Below are 18,442 nucleotides of genomic sequence, written 5' to 3' on the forward strand. Positions count from 1 at the left end.
TGATTATATAACTAGCCACATAACTCCCACACTAGATTAAAAAAGCTTAAAAATGTAACCGATGGAATTAAATGTTGTTTTTAAATGTCCCAGAGAAATATCAAGTGTTTATTGTCCCTTTTCTTCAATTGGTTTGAAAGCTTGACCTCTTTATTGTACAATTAAATGCTTAAAGGAAACACATTTAAAAAGAAAAGTGTTGCAGTAAGGCATGCTGTGAAGAATTTGATGTACAAATGCCAGTTGTGCTGCTTTTGTAGGGGAAATAGAAGAAAAGACAAACAGTCTTTTCTGGGATTTAAATGTCAGTATAATAAAATGAAATAAAATATTTAAAAGATATTCTGTCCCGTGTTGAAAGTAAGTGCCAATGCTTTGAAAAGCCTAAGCACACCTAAACCAGACATAACTGTTTTATTAAAGGGGTCATATGATGCTATTTTAAAGATCATTATTTTGTGTATTATGCATTTTGCTTTAATGTTCAAAAAACACATTATTTTTCAAATACTGTACATTTTTGTAGGTCCTCTATGCCCCGCCTCTCTCAAACGCGTCGTTTTCAACAAAGCCCCCTCCTTTGACAAGCGCAGTCTGCTCTGATTGGCCAGCTGACCCAGTGCATTGTGATTGGCCGTTTTTTTTTAGAAATAGCCTTTGTGCACAGCCAGCCTTGTACTCTTCTAGGTTAAAAAAAACTGTCGACCATTAAAATGCGTTTCACAAATTCGAACATCTGGGTTGTGCTGTTCTGTTGTAAATAAATCTTAACCAATGATTCCTAATTGCATCTAATTCCGGAAGGCCAAATAAAGTGCTTTTGCTTTCGCACTGAAACACAGTGTCTCCCTGACATGGCTGCATCAACACGACTGCTGTTCCTGAAACCACGCCTTCTTTCTTTGCTTGCACATTTGGGCAGCATTATGCTAATATTTCCACATAGTGAGGTAGACATGTGGGGGCGTGTTAGAACGAGCCGTTTTAGGTAGGTGTGGCTGACTCTTAACTTTTATAAAGAATATCTCTTTGGATTTGAGACTTTATTCTTTGCAACTTTACAGATCTTCTTTATGCACCAAGAGCTTGTAACACTCCAAAGAGAAAGGAAAACTTGAAATCGCATCATATGACCCCTTTAATGATGAAAGAAAGAGTGCTGTCTAATTTTTATTCAAAGTAGTTTGATGTTCCAAACTGTTCAAGTGAGGTGGGAGATATTTTGGTGAGGTTTATCAGGTAACATTATAGTTCCAGAATAGGTGTGTTCTTACATGTAATTCATTCTTCAGTCTTTAGAGGTCGGAATTGAGGTTAATTAAGCACAGCAAGTAAGCAAACCAACAAATTTTAACTAAAAATTGCTACAATACCCCATGCTGTTTAAGAATTCTATTAGTACAATCAAAAATATGGTGGATTATTAAGGTATCATAAATGCTGGGTTAAAAACAACCCAGTTTGGGTAATTTTTAAATGCACTGCTGGGTAAATACAGGACAGGACACCTGCTTGTTTTACACAGCAGGGGTTACACGTTTAACCCATATAGCAGCTCATATTCACTGAATGTTGATTAGCGAATTTTACCTCATGGTTATTACATTTATTTTTACTTAAAGAAAAATCTGTAAATCGTGACTATAAATTAACAGTGCACTAAGCTATTGAGAGTTACACAAAATTACAATTAACATCTGGCATGAAATCATATGAAAAGAACAGGTTACATTTTCTTTTATTGATTGCATTTTGGTATTTATACGTCAAGACAAATTCATTAAAATCATTCAAATAAAAATATACTAAAACAAACAAACAACAACAACAAAATACACAAAATTACAATTAACATCTGGCATGAAATCATGTGAAAAGAACAGGTTAGATTTTCTTTTATTGATTGCATTTTGGTATTTATAAGTCAAGACAAATTCATTAAAATCATTAAAATAAAAATATGTTAAAACAAACAAACAAACAACAACAACAACATTTAAATGTTTAGGCGATCATCACATTTTTTTCAATGTTTTATGACATTTTCGTAAAAATTTCATAACGACTATTTTTAATGATGTACTGTTTTTGATGACTGTACTTAAACACAAGTGTAGGCTACTGAATATTGCACGTATTAATTTTATTTTTTTCATTTTACACTCAATTAGCCTACTTTATGCACAGTTAAAGTTACACTATAGCCTATGTTTACAGAATTACAAATAAAAACTTTTACAGTGAGCTGTTCTATTGAGTCCAAAAACATGCATCAGAGCCTTATCGTGGTAGAAAATGTTCATAGTGAGTCTGTGAGTGAAAGTGTCGTGTTTCTGGTCGTCTCAAGCCCCACCCTGAGCACCGGGGTCGGGGTATTTAAGCCGGACTCTGCCGCACGGGGCGCCGCTCTGGAGTGCGCTTGCAGGGACGCGAGATGAAGCGCTTAACTTGGTTCGCTCTGGCTATCACCTTAATCGCGACAGGTTTCGCCTCGAAAACCCCGTATCAAGCGGTTCTTCAGCACAGCAGGATAAGAGGAAGACCTCATGGGTAAGAGCTGTTCTGCAGTGATCATATTGATTATTATTAGACAGATAGCTATTGTGTGCACTAAATGTGATTTAAAACCATGAACACATATAAAGGCCCTCTGGTTTATATGCAGCCCTAATGATCATTTTCCCAACATCACTGGAAAGTTAGACTTTTTCTTCTTTAGTCCTGCAGCATGCATTGGTCATTTGGTGAATGTTTGGAGCATTTAAAGAAGGCTGATTTTTTTTTTTTGTGTGTGGGTGTTGCAGCCCCAATGTTTGTGCTATGCAGAATATTCAAGGAACGGATAAGAAGTACTTCACCAACTGCAAGCAATGGTATCACCGCAAAATATGTGGCAAACCAACGTGAGTTACCACAGATATCTTAATACAGAAATCTATCTATCTATCTATCTATCTATCTATCTATCTGTCTGTCTATATGTTCCAGTACTGTACTGTGCTAAAGTCTGAACCAGTGTATCGGATTTAAAGGGGTCCTATTATGCTCTTTCACTTTTTTAATTTTAGTCAGTGTGTAGTGTGTATGTTTGGGCATATTTCTTGTTAGATAAAATACCATTGTCTTTTCAAGTTGCAGAGGAAAAACTCCCTCAGGACATGTGAATAAACTTATATTGAAATATAAAAGATTATAATCACCTTTCTAACTCTAAAGAATTTAAAATGCATCATCTATAAGGTTTGAAGAGCAGGACAAGTTGGCATAAATGATGATTATTACCCTGTGGGGGGGATTCTTCACATATATTCATAGGGTTAGACAACTTTTCTAAAAGAATAACCCTTTGAAGAACTGAGGAGGAAATGTCTTGTTAAAGTGTTAATGACTTTAACTATATTGTTTCGATAAGCTTTTGTATGTTGTCTGTTGAAGTCAGTACTATCCATCAGCTTTGTAGCTCGTAAGGTTATAATTTTGCATAATGGACACACTTTTCTTTTGTATCTAGCAGCTATATAATGGAACAGTGAACAGGGTATTTGAGTTCAAGTTGACAGTAGATATAGAAGAACGTTGTGCAGTAATGGTTACCATATGTTTCTTGGTAATTGGCTTCAGTCTTCGTGGGGTTAAATTGCCTAACATCCTGAACAGTGCATGAATGCAAGGCTGACAAATCTGAGTGCCTTTCTGTCTGAAAGCTCTTCAGTGCACTAAGACCTGGATCATAATTACAACTTGTAGCAGTACTGTTTGATTGACGTCCACTTGATGTTCCCACAGGGGGAAAAGGTGTTATTGGTTACATGAACATTCCACAGACAGATATATTCGAGTTCAGGAGGAACAGCATATCCAGTGTCTGCAATACAGAAATCCAACTTTAAAAGAGAAATAAAATCACTGATTTAATGGGAGGGTGTTAAAGAAGCTGATGTTTTGGCACAGTACAACCCATGGTGGATGCTTATTATGGAATGGAGTCTGGAATATTTATTGGCGTCTAGATTTGGAGACATTATGTAACAGATTAATGTTGCTTACATAAGGTACACCACCAAGTTTTGGGGGTTGTTTAGTGTGAAGACGTTTTTGAATATCCCAGTGTATTCTGGTTAGAGATGATACTTTGTGATACTATATTTAATGCATATTTTCACCGCCGTTCAAAAGATTAAAAATAGACAGTATAAACAGTAAAATTATGAAATATTATTACAATTTAAAATAACAGTTTTCTATGTGAATGTATTTTAAAGTGTAATTAATTCCTGTGATGCAAAGCTGAATTTTCAGCCAGTCTTCAGTGTCACATGATCCTTCAGAAATCATTCTAATATGCTGATTTGCTGCTCAAAAAACATTTCTTACTATTATCAATGTTGGAAACAGTTGTGCTGCAATGTATTTTTTGTGGAAATGGTGTAAATTTTCTTTTTTTATTTTATAAAATTGTCTGTACACTCACTTTTAATCAATTTAATGCATACTTGCTGAATAAAAGTATAAGTTTCTTCCAAAAAAAAAGTCTGACTCCAAACTTTTGAATAGTAGTGTACATAAAAAATGTAATGTTGTGGGAGAGTGATAGTTTTTATTTTTATTATTACTAATTGGTTTTGACTGTTATTAGTCGTACATTTTGTTATGTTTTCTTAATTCAAATGTTTAAAAGCTGTCTGTTTGGCAGCTCTGATCAAGAACAAGTTTTGAAATTGCACAGCAAAAGAGAAGGACTTGTTTTATTCATCTTCCCATTTTAAACAAAGTTTCTTTCATTACTGAAAGCAAGAAGGAAGTCAGAGTTGCTGTGGGTGCTTGGATGCTTTTAGGAAATGACTTCAGTTGGGACTCCTGAAAATCTTATACCCCCCATACACGCATAAATTTACATTTACATTTAGTCATTTAGCAGACGCTTTTATCCAAAGCGACTTACAATTGGGGGATACATAAAGCGATTCTTCTTAAAGAGGCAAACAGACACAGGAAGTGGTTGTAATACCAAGTTCTTAGACATTGTTCAAATAAGTACAAGCTAGAAAGAGACATGCTCCGTTAGAAAGGGCCTGATCTTTCTGATGTTGTGCAATGCAAACCTGCAAGATCGAGCGGTCTTTGCAATGTGGTCTTTGAAGGTCAGCTGGTTATCAAAAGTTACACCAAGATTTCTTTGAGAATAGTTCTCAAGGAGTTTTCCATTCGCTCTGAAGTCTGTGAGAAAACAAATGTTGAGTCTTGCGGTGAAAGGATGTACCTTACTCAGGAAAGCATAAGGTTGGGTTCTGTGACACTGAAGTTAACTTGATTCACAGAGTTTCTTTGGGGTTTCAAAGTTCGGGGTTGAAGGAACTTTGTGGGAACAATTGCACTCTTTGTATAGTTGGTTGATAAAGGTCAGTGCTGTGGAACAGGATGTTTTCAGGTCAGTCGAGGAGAGACCAATAACATTTTTTTTTTTTACATATTACTCCCTAGTGCTCTCTTTTTGCTAGCCACCTTGTTCAGGCACTTTATTTTCACAGAAACATTTTTTGCTGAATATCAGTGATTGTAATGGTTATATTGATATATAATGGTGATAATATGATTGGATGATTTCAGCAAACCTTTAAAATATTATAACCATTATGCCTTGTCTTCTGCTTTTTCCAGTTTAAGAATAAGTTGTCTGAAAAATTATATTGCTACTTCTGATATAAGGAAGTGAGACGTTTTAGAAGATGCAAAATGATGAATCAGCCATACGCTAAATATATATATATTTCAACATAATACAACTTTCACAATACTTCTTGGAACCTCTTGTCTCACCGCTTGAAAGTGCACAATATGTAACTTATAGCTGCTTATTTTGTCAGAAATCCATCTTTGCTTATGTTGGCAGAGGACAAACAGAAGTTGAGTTACCATCTGTTTTGATAATCAGTTCAATCTGGTTTCTTCTTCCGTGTGTTTTACAAGTCTGTCCCATGCCTGAATGTTGGGATTGTTGCCTTTGTTTAGATTTGCCTTCTAGTTTTCCACTCTATCACAGTCTAAGATGCTGTGGGTTACTCAAGCTAGTGTGCTAACAATTTGTTGAGATTGGTATGTCAACAACCTTTAAAAAATATAACTCAAATTCCTCCGTCTCTAAATGCACATACCATGGAATATATCATCAAAGTATCCTCAAGTGTTCTTCGCTAAAATATCTTATCTCAAACAGTCATGATATGGGAAGAAAAAGAATTATGCAATAGCAAATTCTTATGTTGCATAAGTATATAGTTAAAATAAGCAAGTCTATAGACAAGTAATGGCTTCAAAATGGATTTAGTAGTCATTATTTAGTCCCATACAAGCGCTGTATCACTGTAAAACCCTATTTTACCCTCATGAAATAATGCAACATTTATTTCTTGGAAAAACAAACCTTTTTAGTAGTGATTTAGTGGTAGTGAACTGGTAAATGATTATGCATATAAATATTAACTGCATTAGTAAGAGATCATAACATTTTTTTTTTTGAAAAGGAACTGTCTAAGGAAAGCTATATGTCAGTCTTCAGTATCCCAATTATTGCACCTTTGCATGGTGGTTCCAAGGAATTTCTTGGTTTTTATTGGCAGGACTGCTGGTGTTAGAGTTCCCTCTCAGGAGTTTCCCTGGCTCATAACGTACCTCTTGATTCTTCTGCTACCAAAGGAAATTAGATTTTATGACCCTCTAAGACCAACTCGAGCACAGACCTATTTATTATGGAAATATCTGGCACGAAATAAAAAAGAAGTACAGTATAGCTTAAGCCATGCACTTTAAAACGCATCGAGGAGTGTGTTAGTTGTCACAGCCCTTCAGCCCTCGCAATAATAAAGAGAGAAATATAGACCTGATTTCCTGCAGAAGTTCCTGAAGAACTCCCGTCTGTACAGAATCTTCTACAAAATCCAATGAAGTTATGTTTTTTATCATTTCTTTGTAGGGTGGTCAGCTATGAGTGCTGTCCTGGCTATGAGAAGGTGATTGGAGAAAAAGGCTGTCCAGCAGGTACGTAATTATAAATTTTGTGCATGAAACGAGGTTTGTTATGATGATGTAACAATACAAAATGGATTTATTTTTCAAAGCTCTACCTCTGGTGAACATCTATAAAACCCTGGGTGTGGTTGGAGCCACTACTACCAAGATGTACTCTGAAAGAGCGAATTTGCAGGAGGAGATCGAAGGTCCCGGCAGCTTCACATTCTTTGCTCCAAGCAATGAGGCTTGGGCTGCACTTCCCACTGTGAGTTCCCACTAGTGCATCTCCATAGATCATGTAGAAGAAATAAAGAGTTTCCTGTCATTTTAGGCAAAGTTTTGGAATTCCCAAAAATCATTATAACTGTAAAAACAGCAAAAATATCAAGATAAGCTCAATGTCATTTCAAAATGTGCTGTAGGAAATTCTGGATGCCCTGGTGAGCAACGTCAACATTGAACTCCTCAACGCTCTGCACTACCACATGATCAACAAACGCTTGACTTCTGACGATCTTAAGCATGGCACTTCATTCTCCTCCATGTATCAGGACTTCGATGTTCACATCCACCATTATTCTAATGGAGTAAGTCTAGTCTTTACAAACAAAGTCTTGTTTAGATTTTCTCACTGGAAATATGTTGTTTACTTTCTCTATGGTTAGTTAACAGCTGTTAAGAATTGTGTCAACTGGTTTTTATTCCAAATGGTTTCCTGTGAGGTTTTGTGTACATTACAAATCATATGTTTTGTCGCAGATTGTGACTGTGAACTGTGCAAGGCTTGTGAAGACAGACCAGCATGCCACCAATGGAATTGTGCATGTTGTTGACAGAGTCATCACCGCCATTACCAATAATGTCAACTCTTTGATTGACACCGATGATGACCTGGACACTCTACGGGTAGATCTTATATCGTTATTGAGGGAATTTGCTGGTTCAGTAGTATGTATGCAGTATGAACAGTGCAAAGTCCATTGAATGCCATCCTTTCCTTTTCATTTAGACTGCAGTTGCTGCCGCTGGTCTCACCAGTCTTCTGGAGAACGAGGGTTCCTACACTATCTTTGCTCCAACCAATGAAGCCTTTGAGAAGATCCCTCCAGAAACACTGACCAGAATTTTGGGAGACCCGGTTTCTCTCAAAGGTACTTTTGCTCTTCTTTAGCATGAAGCATTTTTTCATTTTACTTCCACAATGCAATGCATTTCTGAGTTAAACTGGATATTCGATGAGAAAAAATTGTGTGTGGGACTTAATTTTGTCCATTGGGAATTGATTGGATTGTGAAAAGTAGGTGTTTGTACATAGCAGAATGGAGCCAGGTGGTTGGAGGAAGCCGTTGAAAAGTAAGAGGGATTTGTTCATAATGTCAGCCAAGCAGGAAAAATGTTTCAGAATCCAAGCAAGCTATTCGATTTTGCTTAATTATGAAGACAAACGTTTTGTTTGGAATAACGTGCACTTGTGAATCGTGCATAATAAGAGCAGAAACATGCCGGTAAAATTAGATTTCATGTTGGGTTTGAGTTCATGTAATGCTGCAAAGATGCTGCAACAACAGTTTTCATTTTTGTTGTCACCTGGTCATCATATTTTGGTCTCGATCCACTTTAGATCTGCTGAATTACCACATTCTGAAGAACCTGCACTGCTCTGAGTCCATTGTGGCTGGAACACCTCTGGAGACCCTGCAGGGCACCGTGCTGGAAGTCGGCTGCAATGGCGAAGAGATGACCATCAACGGCAAAGCCATCGTCACGCAGAGAGATAAGCTTGGAACCAATGGAGTCATTCACTACGTCAATGAACTCCTCATACCTGACTCAGGTTTGATCTTTAGGAGATCTTAGGGCCAGATTTACTAAACGGCAAATTAGCATAAGAGCGCCAATGGGAGTGGAAAGTTTTATGGCTGATCTACTAACAATGCGCACATTAAAGAACGCAAACACAGCCAGATCATTTCCATAATGACCAACGCAGTCTACTAAGACCAGCACAAACTAAGACAAGCTTTAAATTATGGCACAAATACCAGTAAATTGACTAGCACAAATCTTAATAAATCATGTTGCGTGATTCATTTAGATACTCTCTTCCCAGAAATTTAGCGTCTCCTACAAATGCATATGCAATAAGTCAGCCAAAAAATAACTGTGTCCATGCCCTTTCAACGCTAATTTTTCACTGTGTGCCTTTAGTAAGTCCTGACAATAGTTTTTTAATGCCAAAAGAGGGTTTGCGCTAGCCCAAACTGTTAGTAAATCTGGCCTAAATGTCAAGATACTAGTTTTTTCATCAATAAAAAAATTAATAAAAAATGCAATTCATACATACAATGATTTGATGATAGATATTCTATTATATTTTTATATATATTTAATTTCTGAATTAATTCATACTGATATTTCTTTGAGGGCATAAAATCAGATAATTGGACCTATTTATTATTTTATGATGATTTATAATAATGCAAAAAAAGCATAATGATATTTATGAATTAGCAATACGTGATATTTGTACATTTAAATATTTAAATTTCAGGTTTTGCTGAAAATGGAATTAATGTTTATATTAATATATTAATATTAATATCAACTAAATAATAATATATTAATTACACAATTTTAATGCACTCAGTGGAGGCAACAGCTTTGCGTTGGGTGGTTCTTTGCCTTCAAGTCATGCATTAAAATCGTTTAATGCACAGCTAGCAGTGCATTATCCCTTATATAGAATTATATATTTGTAATTGACATTTTAACTATAACGTTTTTAATGCTTTACTGTGTTTTTTTTTTTAGCCAAGACCCTCCTGGAGCTTGCAGAGGGATCAGTTGTTACAGCTTCCAAGCTTTTTAAAGATGCCGGTCTTACTGATCATCTCATTGGCTCTGAGGCTGTGACTTTATTAGCTCCACTGAACGATGCTTTTAAAGGTTGGATCACTCCATTTTCATTAAGCTACTGCAGCAATTGAGCCTTAAGAAACTCTGAAATAACTGTAATTGTGTAATTTGCGTGCAGACAAGAGTTTGGCCATGACACCCGACATGAAGAAACTGCTGAGAAACCACATTCTCAAGGAGAAGTTTTCCTCCAAGAGTCTTTATCATGGGCAAGAGCTGGAGACCCTTGGTGGATTAAAACTTAGAGTCTTTGTGTTCAGAAATGTAAGTCTTGAATTATACATATGGGAATAATTCAACACAAACCCAAGTCCCAGCAGCTATTTTTAAACGAAACGTCGATATCTAAATCCTATAACAGCAGATCAATACTTTTCATTTTCATGACAATGGTGAAGGAAATAAACTAGATCTTGCATTATGAAACTCCCCATTTCCCATCCCAATCCATCAAACACACATAAGAGCCACGTTTTTTATTTCTAGCCATGTTGTAGCTGGCAGCGAGGCTGGTATAGTTCAGTTTGCAGACTGTTTGTGAATTCACAGACCACCAGAAACCTCTCCTTTGGATCACCTTAACGTTTTCCACAGTCCACTTCATGCATCGTCTGTCTTGTGAGAAAAGAGAGCTTTGAAACAAATGTGCTGATCTGTATAACCAATAACCTTAACCGTTTCACTTTGCAGAGGCTGTGCATTGAGAACGCCTGCATTGCTGCACACGACAAAAATGGCCGCTTTGCAAATATGTTCATCGTTGACAAGCTCTTGACACCCCCCATGGGAACTGTCATGGATGTCCTGAAGGCAGATGATCGTTTCAGGTAAGCACAGTGACGATAATCCTCACAGTGATGTCTTAAAGGGATAGTTAAATCAATTCTGGCATCATTTTTTCGCCCTAATGTCATTCCAGACCAGTTTGAGTTTCTATTGTATATTCAATAGGACACTACTTTTGTGAATGGCATTTGGTCAGAAGACAGATGCACACCAAAGCTATTGAGTGGTATAGTCTACTTTTAGAGCTTGACAGCCCAAATGCCATTTGCTTTTCATTATATGGAAACGAGAAAAAAAAAAGTAAATTCATCTTTTGTATTCTACACAAGACATAAAGTCATATCGGTTTGGAACAGTGTTATTCTAATATCACTGAGATTCTATTATAGTTTGTAATAATATTTTGAATGAGTTTTTTTTATATATTTCTTTTCTGTTTTTTATTTAATTTTAGTTATATTTTTACTAATTTTGTTGTGTATTTTTGCCATTTTTGTATTTTTTAAATGTCTGTATATTTTTTATACATTTTTATATTGTAGTAGTTTTTAGTACAAGTTAAACTAAATTAAAATGTATTTAATTTCAGTTTATTATATACTATTATTATATATTATTTCAGTTAATGCTTATTTTATCTCAAGTAAAGAAAATGTTTTTTATGGTTTTAGTTTTAGTTAATAAAAACCCTGGTTTGGAATGGCATGAGGTTGAGCAAATGATGACAGGATTTTTTATTTACTTTAAATAAGGTGCTTATGACTATTTAAGCCATTCTAGAGGTATTTGAGAGTACAAAAGATTTAACCTCACATCGGTGGTGATTTAACCAGAACGCCCTATAAAAACCTAGAAGAACATTTTTTCCACCATAAAGGGCGCAATTGTTTTCACAGTTTTATTGAAAGGGAATTTGCAGCTGCCGTTTCTCACCCACATTCAGAGACCTCAGTGTCGGTCTCTCAAAACGTTTTTTGTAATGATCATACTTGCATGTTTAAACTTGAGGCTGTAATTTCTTCAGATTTCTGATGACCCGGGTGGAATTTGAGCTGTCAGTCTAACTGTCTTCTCTCGCCTAAAGATATGCTCCTAATAATGTGCATTGATGAACTTTCATCCGTACAGCACTTTGGTTGGCGCCATTCAGAGAGCAGGCCTGACCGAGCTCCTGAACGAAAAAGGGGCCTACACCTTCTTCGCCCCCACCAATGCTGCATTCAGTGCAATGCCCCCCGCCGACCTCAACAAACTCATGAGTAATGTCCCCTGTGTCACCATATGTGTTAGAAAAGCAGATGTTCAGTGCATGATTACACACTAACTGGTCCGATTTGTTGCTATGAGAATTCTGTAATAAGTCTAAGTGTATGTAGATGTGCAGAATATACCTGCATCTGTTGTTTCCTTTCTATTTTGTACATAGGAGACCCCAAGGAGCTGGCAAACCTTCTGAGATACCACATTGGTGAAGAGTTCCTGGTCAGCAGCGCTGTGACCTCACATACCAGAATGAAGCCCCTGACAGGAGATAAACTGGAGTTAGGCGCTGTATGTACTCACTTATTGAGTCAAGAAATTATTTTTGGATTCTGTATCTGTAATAGAAGTGGAATCTAGGCCAACATATTAATACACTGACGTTCAAAAGTCTGGGGTTGGTACGCTTTTGAAAGAAGTCTGCATTTATTTGATCTTTAAATAGAGTAAAATCAGTAATATTGTGAAATATTATTACATTATAAAATAACTGGTTTTAAAATTAATCATTTAATTTATTCCAGAATTTTCAGCATCATTACTCCAGTAATGATCCTCAAGAATCATTTCTTTTTCATTTTCAATGTTGAAAACAGTTGTGCTGCTTAATATTTATGTGTTTTTTCAGGATTCTTTAATCAATGGAAAGTTCAAAAGATCAGTATTTATTTAAAATGAAAACATAAATGATATATATGTCTTTACTGTCACTATTAATAGCATTCATTTCTCTTTTTTTAATTATACTGACCCCAAACATTTGAATGGTAGTATATATTTATATGCTCAGTTCACCCAAAAATTCAATTTCTTTCATTTTTTACTTTTATTTACTCTGTCATCTTTACTCTTACTTATAATAAAAGGATACTACTACTACTACTACTACTCACTCTCATGTAATTACAAATATATGTGCTGTCATTCTGCAAAACACACACGCAAAAAATCATTTATATAGAAACTTCACATAGAAGATTTGTCACCCTTAACTGTCGTTCAATCTTCAAAATTCATCTTTTGTGTTCCACAGAAAAAATAACATTTTAAATGACGTGTGAATAAATTATGTCAGAATATACATTTACGGGTAAAATCTTTCTTGAATCTGATTTCATCTGATAATTCTTACATTTCATTCTGATTTTTATCCCTTTCAGCTTAACTCCACTCTATACGTGAACAGGGTGCCTGTTGTCGAGGCTGATCTGATGGCTACCAATGGAGTCGTACATGCTGTTGATGTAATCGTAAAACCACGGCGTAAGCCATGAACCAGACATTCTTAAACGTTATGATAAAAGCAATATCTTATTTCAGAGCTTCATAACAGTGTGACGTGCCACTTTGTTTTAGCTCCTAAAATTGTGAGTGATCAGGCTGAAGGCTCAACAATCAGACGCACCTCTGCTGTGAGGGTTAGTACATCAGAAATTATTATTTAACAGTAGGTCAGTGCTTATATTTAATTGCTTGCTAAATTTTTATACATATTTTTTTGTGTGCTTGAAATGCCAAAATAAATGAAATATATCTTCTTCTCAATTTTTCATCCTAGGCTGGGTCTCAAGTACTGAAAAATGGTTTGTATGCATTGCTCACTAACTTTTTTTTCCCACATAAATGCAATTAATAAAGAGTCTCAGATATATTTCATAATTTGCATGTGATTGTATTGAAATAATGAAAACAAAATGTAAAAAAAAAAAAAAAAAATGAATCGTAATATATTTCTTGCTACATTACAGATGATCTCTTCCAGAAGGTCCTGAGAAGCCAGAGCAGCAGATCAATGTCTCGTGTCCAGTAAACATAGCTCTACAAAGTAAAACTGTAGTTCATTTTAACCTCCACCACTTCAAAAGGATGGAAACACACAGTGGAGAGATAATTAAAGGCTAAGAAAATCCAGGCAACAAAATACATAATGCTGAAAATGGAAAACAGTTCAGCATTGCAAGATTGTGACTTTTTTCATGTGCCAAAGGCCCTTGGATAAAGAGTGGTGATTTCTAAATATCACAAATTGATGACAGCAAAGTTATGGCACTTCATATGTTTTGGATATTCATTCGACTTCCGTTTTGGAATTTCAGTCTGAATTATTTGAATCAAATGTTGGTTCAACACATTTTTTGTTAACATTTTGTATTTCTTTTTATTGTTTTTGTAATGATTTGGTTGTTGCATTTGATATATATATAGCATGTTTGCATGGTTTAAGCTGGAACAAATGCTATTTGGGCACATTAAAAAAAACACACAGACCAGATTTATGTCTTCGTTTCCCATGGTCTATAATGTAAACTTGTGCAGATTATTTGTTATGTTACACCAAAGATGTTTTGTGAAGAACCAAAGATCACTGTCTGCATATTTTAAAATAGAATGACCATTTTGTAGCCACAGAGTTATAGTTTACATATAATTAGCCAGTGCCCTTGAATGTAGTTTGCTCTGTCTGTTACAAGCCAATTTGTCAGTTCACTGAGCTGAATTCACAATGTGGTGGATTGTCATAATGTGGTGATTAATGTGTGGCAATTAAATGTCTCACTGTCAGACTCTGTTCCATGTTTTGTCTGTGTCTTGCTCCCCAGGTGTTCCTTTCCCATGTTTAATTTGTCCCAGGTGTTCCCCATGATGTTTCATTGCTCCCAGGTGTGTCTCGTCATCCCCTCCTCCTGTGTGTGTGTGTATAAAAATTGTTCCCAGTCCCAAGTTCTCGTTCCGCTGTGAACGTCTTCCTGTGTTCGTCTCCCTTGGTTCCTTGGTGGTAATAAAGTCCTGTAAACGTATTCTCCAGCGTCTCCTCGTTCCTCGTGTGTGTGCATCGTGACACTCACTCAGATGATAATTTAAAAGTCTGCTTGTTCTCATTATTCATGACTAAATAATTTCTCCACATTCCCTGTTGCTTGCTTGAAGTCTCTGCAGTCACTAATTTTATCCCTTAAAACTCATCTTTGATAAAATGACATATTTAAATGTTTTTCCCGTGAAAATAATTTATTCGTGCCTTAAAGGGGCCATAGGATGATACATGCACTTTTACAAGTTGTTTGAACTGAAATGTGTGTTGGCAGTGTGTGTACACAACCTTGACAGTAGCGTTTCAGCACAGACTGGACTGGTGTCTTACCTTAGCTCCGCCCTGAGTGAGCTGTCATCAGTCCGCCATTGTTTCACCGCCGGAGCAGATGTAGACAAGAATGACTCCTAACAAGCGATTGAGGTGTTCTGTTGTTGGATGTAATAATGAACATAGCAGTCGTCATTTACTCCCGACATCTGAGCCGCTGAAGACGCAGTGGATTACTGTTTGTTTTTGAAGGGAATGGTCCCCCGATCTGCCTAAATGCGTCTATGTTCGCGCGAATCATTCATGATCCAGCCTCATCTACAGAAGTTTTGTAATGAATCTTTGCAAATCGCCTTTCCGAATAATGTGCTAATTAGCAAGTTTCACATTGAATGCGGCTAAAGTAAACAGTCTCTCTGAGAGCAGCTTGGAAGAGAGGGGCGGGGTCAGCAGAGCTCATTAACATTTAAAGGAAAATGCTACAAAAACGGCTTGATCAGAAAAGAGCTGTTTTTGACAGGGTAAAAAAAGGTGTTTTTAAAAAGGTGTTTTAGATTTTAACCAAACTATGTTACAGACTTTTCATTAAGATCCTAAAGAATCATATCAACTTGTGGGAAATGGGCATCCTATGACCTCTTTAAAATTGCATTTAAAAAAAAGCCAAGTCTAGGCCTTATTAAACATGCAGGGTTCCATACACTTTTTAAATGTATTTTATTTTTATATTTCTAGCACTTGTACATGTATTTACACTGCACTTACAAATTGCATAAACAATGTTATGAGATTAATGTTTTACATATAAAAACTGGAATATAGAAATTTGAAGTTAGAGAAAAAATAGAATGACACTTTTAAATATGAAACAAGCCACTGTCTTAATAAGTGAGTCACTGAGTCACTTATTGAATCGATTCTTTTAAAACGACTGATTCATTCAGGCATGAAGTAAGAAACCGTTTTTATGAATGGATCAGTGAATCATTGACTCAACCGATTTGTTCAAAATGCAAATTCTTTCAGTAAGGAAGAAAACACCGCTGTGTGTTGCTGCAGAGATGCACTAGACGAAATAGAGCAAATAAAAAGACAATATTTTCTTAATATTTATTTCTTATTTGGTATTACTTGATCTAATTCACAACTAATTACAATTCAGTTCAAATCAATTGTATTCACTTGTGTTTTAGGCACTAAAACAGTCCAGTGCTTTGTAGTCAAACACATTTTTATATTGAAGAAATCTGAAGATTTCTCTGCCACCACATACTGGCTGCTGGCCACCCCAATGAAAACATCCTGGCTCCGCTGCTGCCAACCAGGAGAAAATTAGAAATTTCAGCACTGGATCGGTGCAACTGAGACAGAAAATAAAGTGGTAAGTTAAAGTCCGCATGAAATCAAAAATTACATTTACTTTGTTAGCACATATTGCACATCTTGAGGTGAACAATGAATCTGTGCAAGTTAATCCACTGGGGGGAAAAATTGCTTGTTTTGGTAATCTTTAAATTGACGGGATTGGTTACATGCTCAGTAGGCTAATGTTGTTTTGTGATGAATGGGTTGTCTTTAAACATATTTAAAAAACACCAGATAGACATGTAAACAACATTAAAAAACCTCATTTTCACCACAGGAGGTCTTTAAAAACAAATATGACTTTAAAAGCACAGACATAAAAGTAACAGCAGTTACTAAATAGGGCAGTTTGTTTTACTTCAGGAGTCCGACATCAAATAGAGATCCAACACAGTACCAAAATAGTTTTTCGTACAAAAGTAACAAAAAAAAACTGATAGTAATATTACTTGAAAACGTAAATAAATTAATAAATAAAACGGAATAAATGAGTAAATAAATAAATAAACGATCCATTTTCATCATTGTTGCCAAATGTAGGTGGTTTTAGTGGGAGGGACAACTTAATTGTTAGAGAGCATCTGATTGGACAAAAATCTGTGTAGTGCAGTATGAGTCATCATTATTTTGTTCTATTTTCTGATTGCGTATATTTGCTAAAGGTGAATTTTGTCAGAAGTTGTTGTTTAGATGTATGCTAACATATACAGTAGATGACCTTAAAGCTAACGCACATGAACTAAAAGCAATAAAACTCTTATTTTAATTTCATTGGGTCTTTAAAAGTTGTAAAACCTATTTAATTTGCTATCCTAAACTCACAATTATATGGTTCATTGCATTTTATTATTTACATTAGGCATTGTTTTTCCCCCATACATGAGCCTATCAGAACAAACCTACCATTTTTTGGATCCCAACCAACCACGGGAATCAAAATGAGACCGCTGGAGCTTCCGTAATGACTTTACATGGAAAGATGCCTGTTGTTTAAACGTGCCATTTTGCTTTACTGTGCTTGTTATATCACATACACTCTGGAAACATTTGAGGATGGTAAACAGTTTCTGTACCCAGCAGCAGTCCTAGGACGGGATGTCTCAAAGCTGCCCAACGGAGCTGGAGTAGGAAACATATGTGCACAGTACCCTTTCTCAGCTGGCAGCCCGAACGAAGCATTCCAACAGCAGTTTGCTCCCAGAGCGAGACACTGGCAGCATGTTTTGTGTCGCATAGGGCAGTGGGGTTTAGTGCTACTAGAACCTGCTGGCAAACACACTTTTAAGTTATTATTACAGTATGCATGTAGCAACCAAAAGTCTATGTGCTGAAAAATATTGAAGATACTCTAATCTCCTCTCATTATACCACTGCACGGAAACAAATGTCAAGTCTAATAAGTCTACATCAGTATTAAATTCAGGGTTACACAGGATGCCTGAGACCTTTATAAATAATTTGATGTCTGTTTCCATTTAGGATCAATCCAGAGTTATCAGACTTTCCTCTTCAGGAACTCGAGCTGCGTCGGAAACGCTAGGGGAACGCCCTTCAGCGTGACGGGCTCTGAACCTCGTGTGTAATCAGACCAATAGATGGGCGAGACGTCACGGGCGGGTGACGTAATGACCAGGAAGCTATAAAAGCAGGTGCGGTGAGACCAGCGTCAGCTTTCTGTCATTCAGCAAGCACTCTGTGTGTGTGTCAGTTGTGAGTCTTATTTGGTGTTGTCTGTCCCGTAGAAAGAAAAATAAAAGAAAGAATTATGTCTAAAGCACATGAAAGGAAACACCATCTGATTAGGGGCGAAGGCAGCCTGCGTTGTCTGCCTGGGAGCGGAGCATGCTGAGTCAGCTCTTGAGAGAGCTGACTGCCCGCATTGCGAGCATCTTCCTATGCATGTTCTCCGCTCCCGGAAGGCACTCTTTGCTGAGGGTGCCTTCGCTAGCGTTCCCCGTGGTGCGGGTCCCGCTTCCGCCGAGGCGGAGTGGCGATTACGCTCGTGGGGTTCGCAGCTGGAACTGG

At 36.5% G+C, this 18,442-nt stretch overlaps 1 protein-coding gene across 3 annotated transcripts; it reads left to right on the forward strand.

Moving 5' to 3' along the window:
• The first annotated feature begins 2,414 nt into the window (after nucleotides 1-2,414).
• LOC107661999 (transforming growth factor-beta-induced protein ig-h3-like) lies at nucleotides 2,415-14,569 on the forward strand. Of its 3 annotated transcripts, none has more exons than XM_016451836.1 (17): nucleotides 2,415-2,550; nucleotides 2,805-2,903; nucleotides 6,971-7,035; nucleotides 7,116-7,273; nucleotides 7,431-7,595; nucleotides 7,768-7,914; nucleotides 8,018-8,159; nucleotides 8,630-8,842; nucleotides 9,820-9,954; nucleotides 10,043-10,188; nucleotides 10,615-10,751; nucleotides 11,839-11,969; nucleotides 12,137-12,261; nucleotides 13,131-13,233; nucleotides 13,327-13,388; nucleotides 13,529-13,553; nucleotides 13,719-14,569. In XM_016451836.1, the coding sequence occupies exons 1-17, from the start codon at nucleotides 2,435-2,437 to the stop codon at nucleotides 13,778-13,780; spliced, it is 2,031 nt and encodes a 676-aa protein (XP_016307322.1). In that variant the 5' UTR covers nucleotides 2,415-2,434; the 3' UTR covers nucleotides 13,781-14,569. The 3 variants fall into 3 exon arrangements, with proteins under 3 accessions (XP_016307322.1, XP_016307323.1, XP_016307324.1); XM_016451837.1 differs by having other exon boundaries at nucleotides 13,327-13,421; nucleotides 13,719-13,775; XM_016451838.1 differs by having other exon boundaries at nucleotides 13,327-13,417; nucleotides 13,719-13,772.
• The last annotated feature ends 3,873 nt before the right edge of the window (nucleotides 14,570-18,442 follow it).

The sequence above is a fragment of the Sinocyclocheilus anshuiensis genome, unplaced genomic scaffold (genome assembly GCF_001515605.1).
Source record: "Sinocyclocheilus anshuiensis isolate Anshui unplaced genomic scaffold, SAMN03320099.WGS_v1.1 scaffold535, whole genome shotgun sequence".
NCBI classification, from domain to species: Eukaryota; Metazoa; Chordata; class Actinopteri; order Cypriniformes; family Cyprinidae; genus Sinocyclocheilus; species Sinocyclocheilus anshuiensis.

What these genes read in the sequence shown, in the direction of transcription:
- LOC107661999 (XM_016451836.1), top strand. Translation starts at nt 2,435, where the DNA reads ATGAAGCGCTTAACTTGGTTCGCTCTGGCTATCACCTTAATCGCGACA. An exon ending in AGACCCGGTTTCTCTCAAAG is followed by an intron (nt 8,160 to 8,629) that starts GTACTTTTGCTC and finishes GATCCACTTTAG; the next exon opens with ATCTGCTGAATTACCACATT. An exon ending in AAGGCAGATGATCGTTTCAG is followed by an intron (nt 10,752 to 11,838) that starts GTAAGCACAGTG and finishes TCATCCGTACAG; the next exon opens with CACTTTGGTTGGCGCCATTC.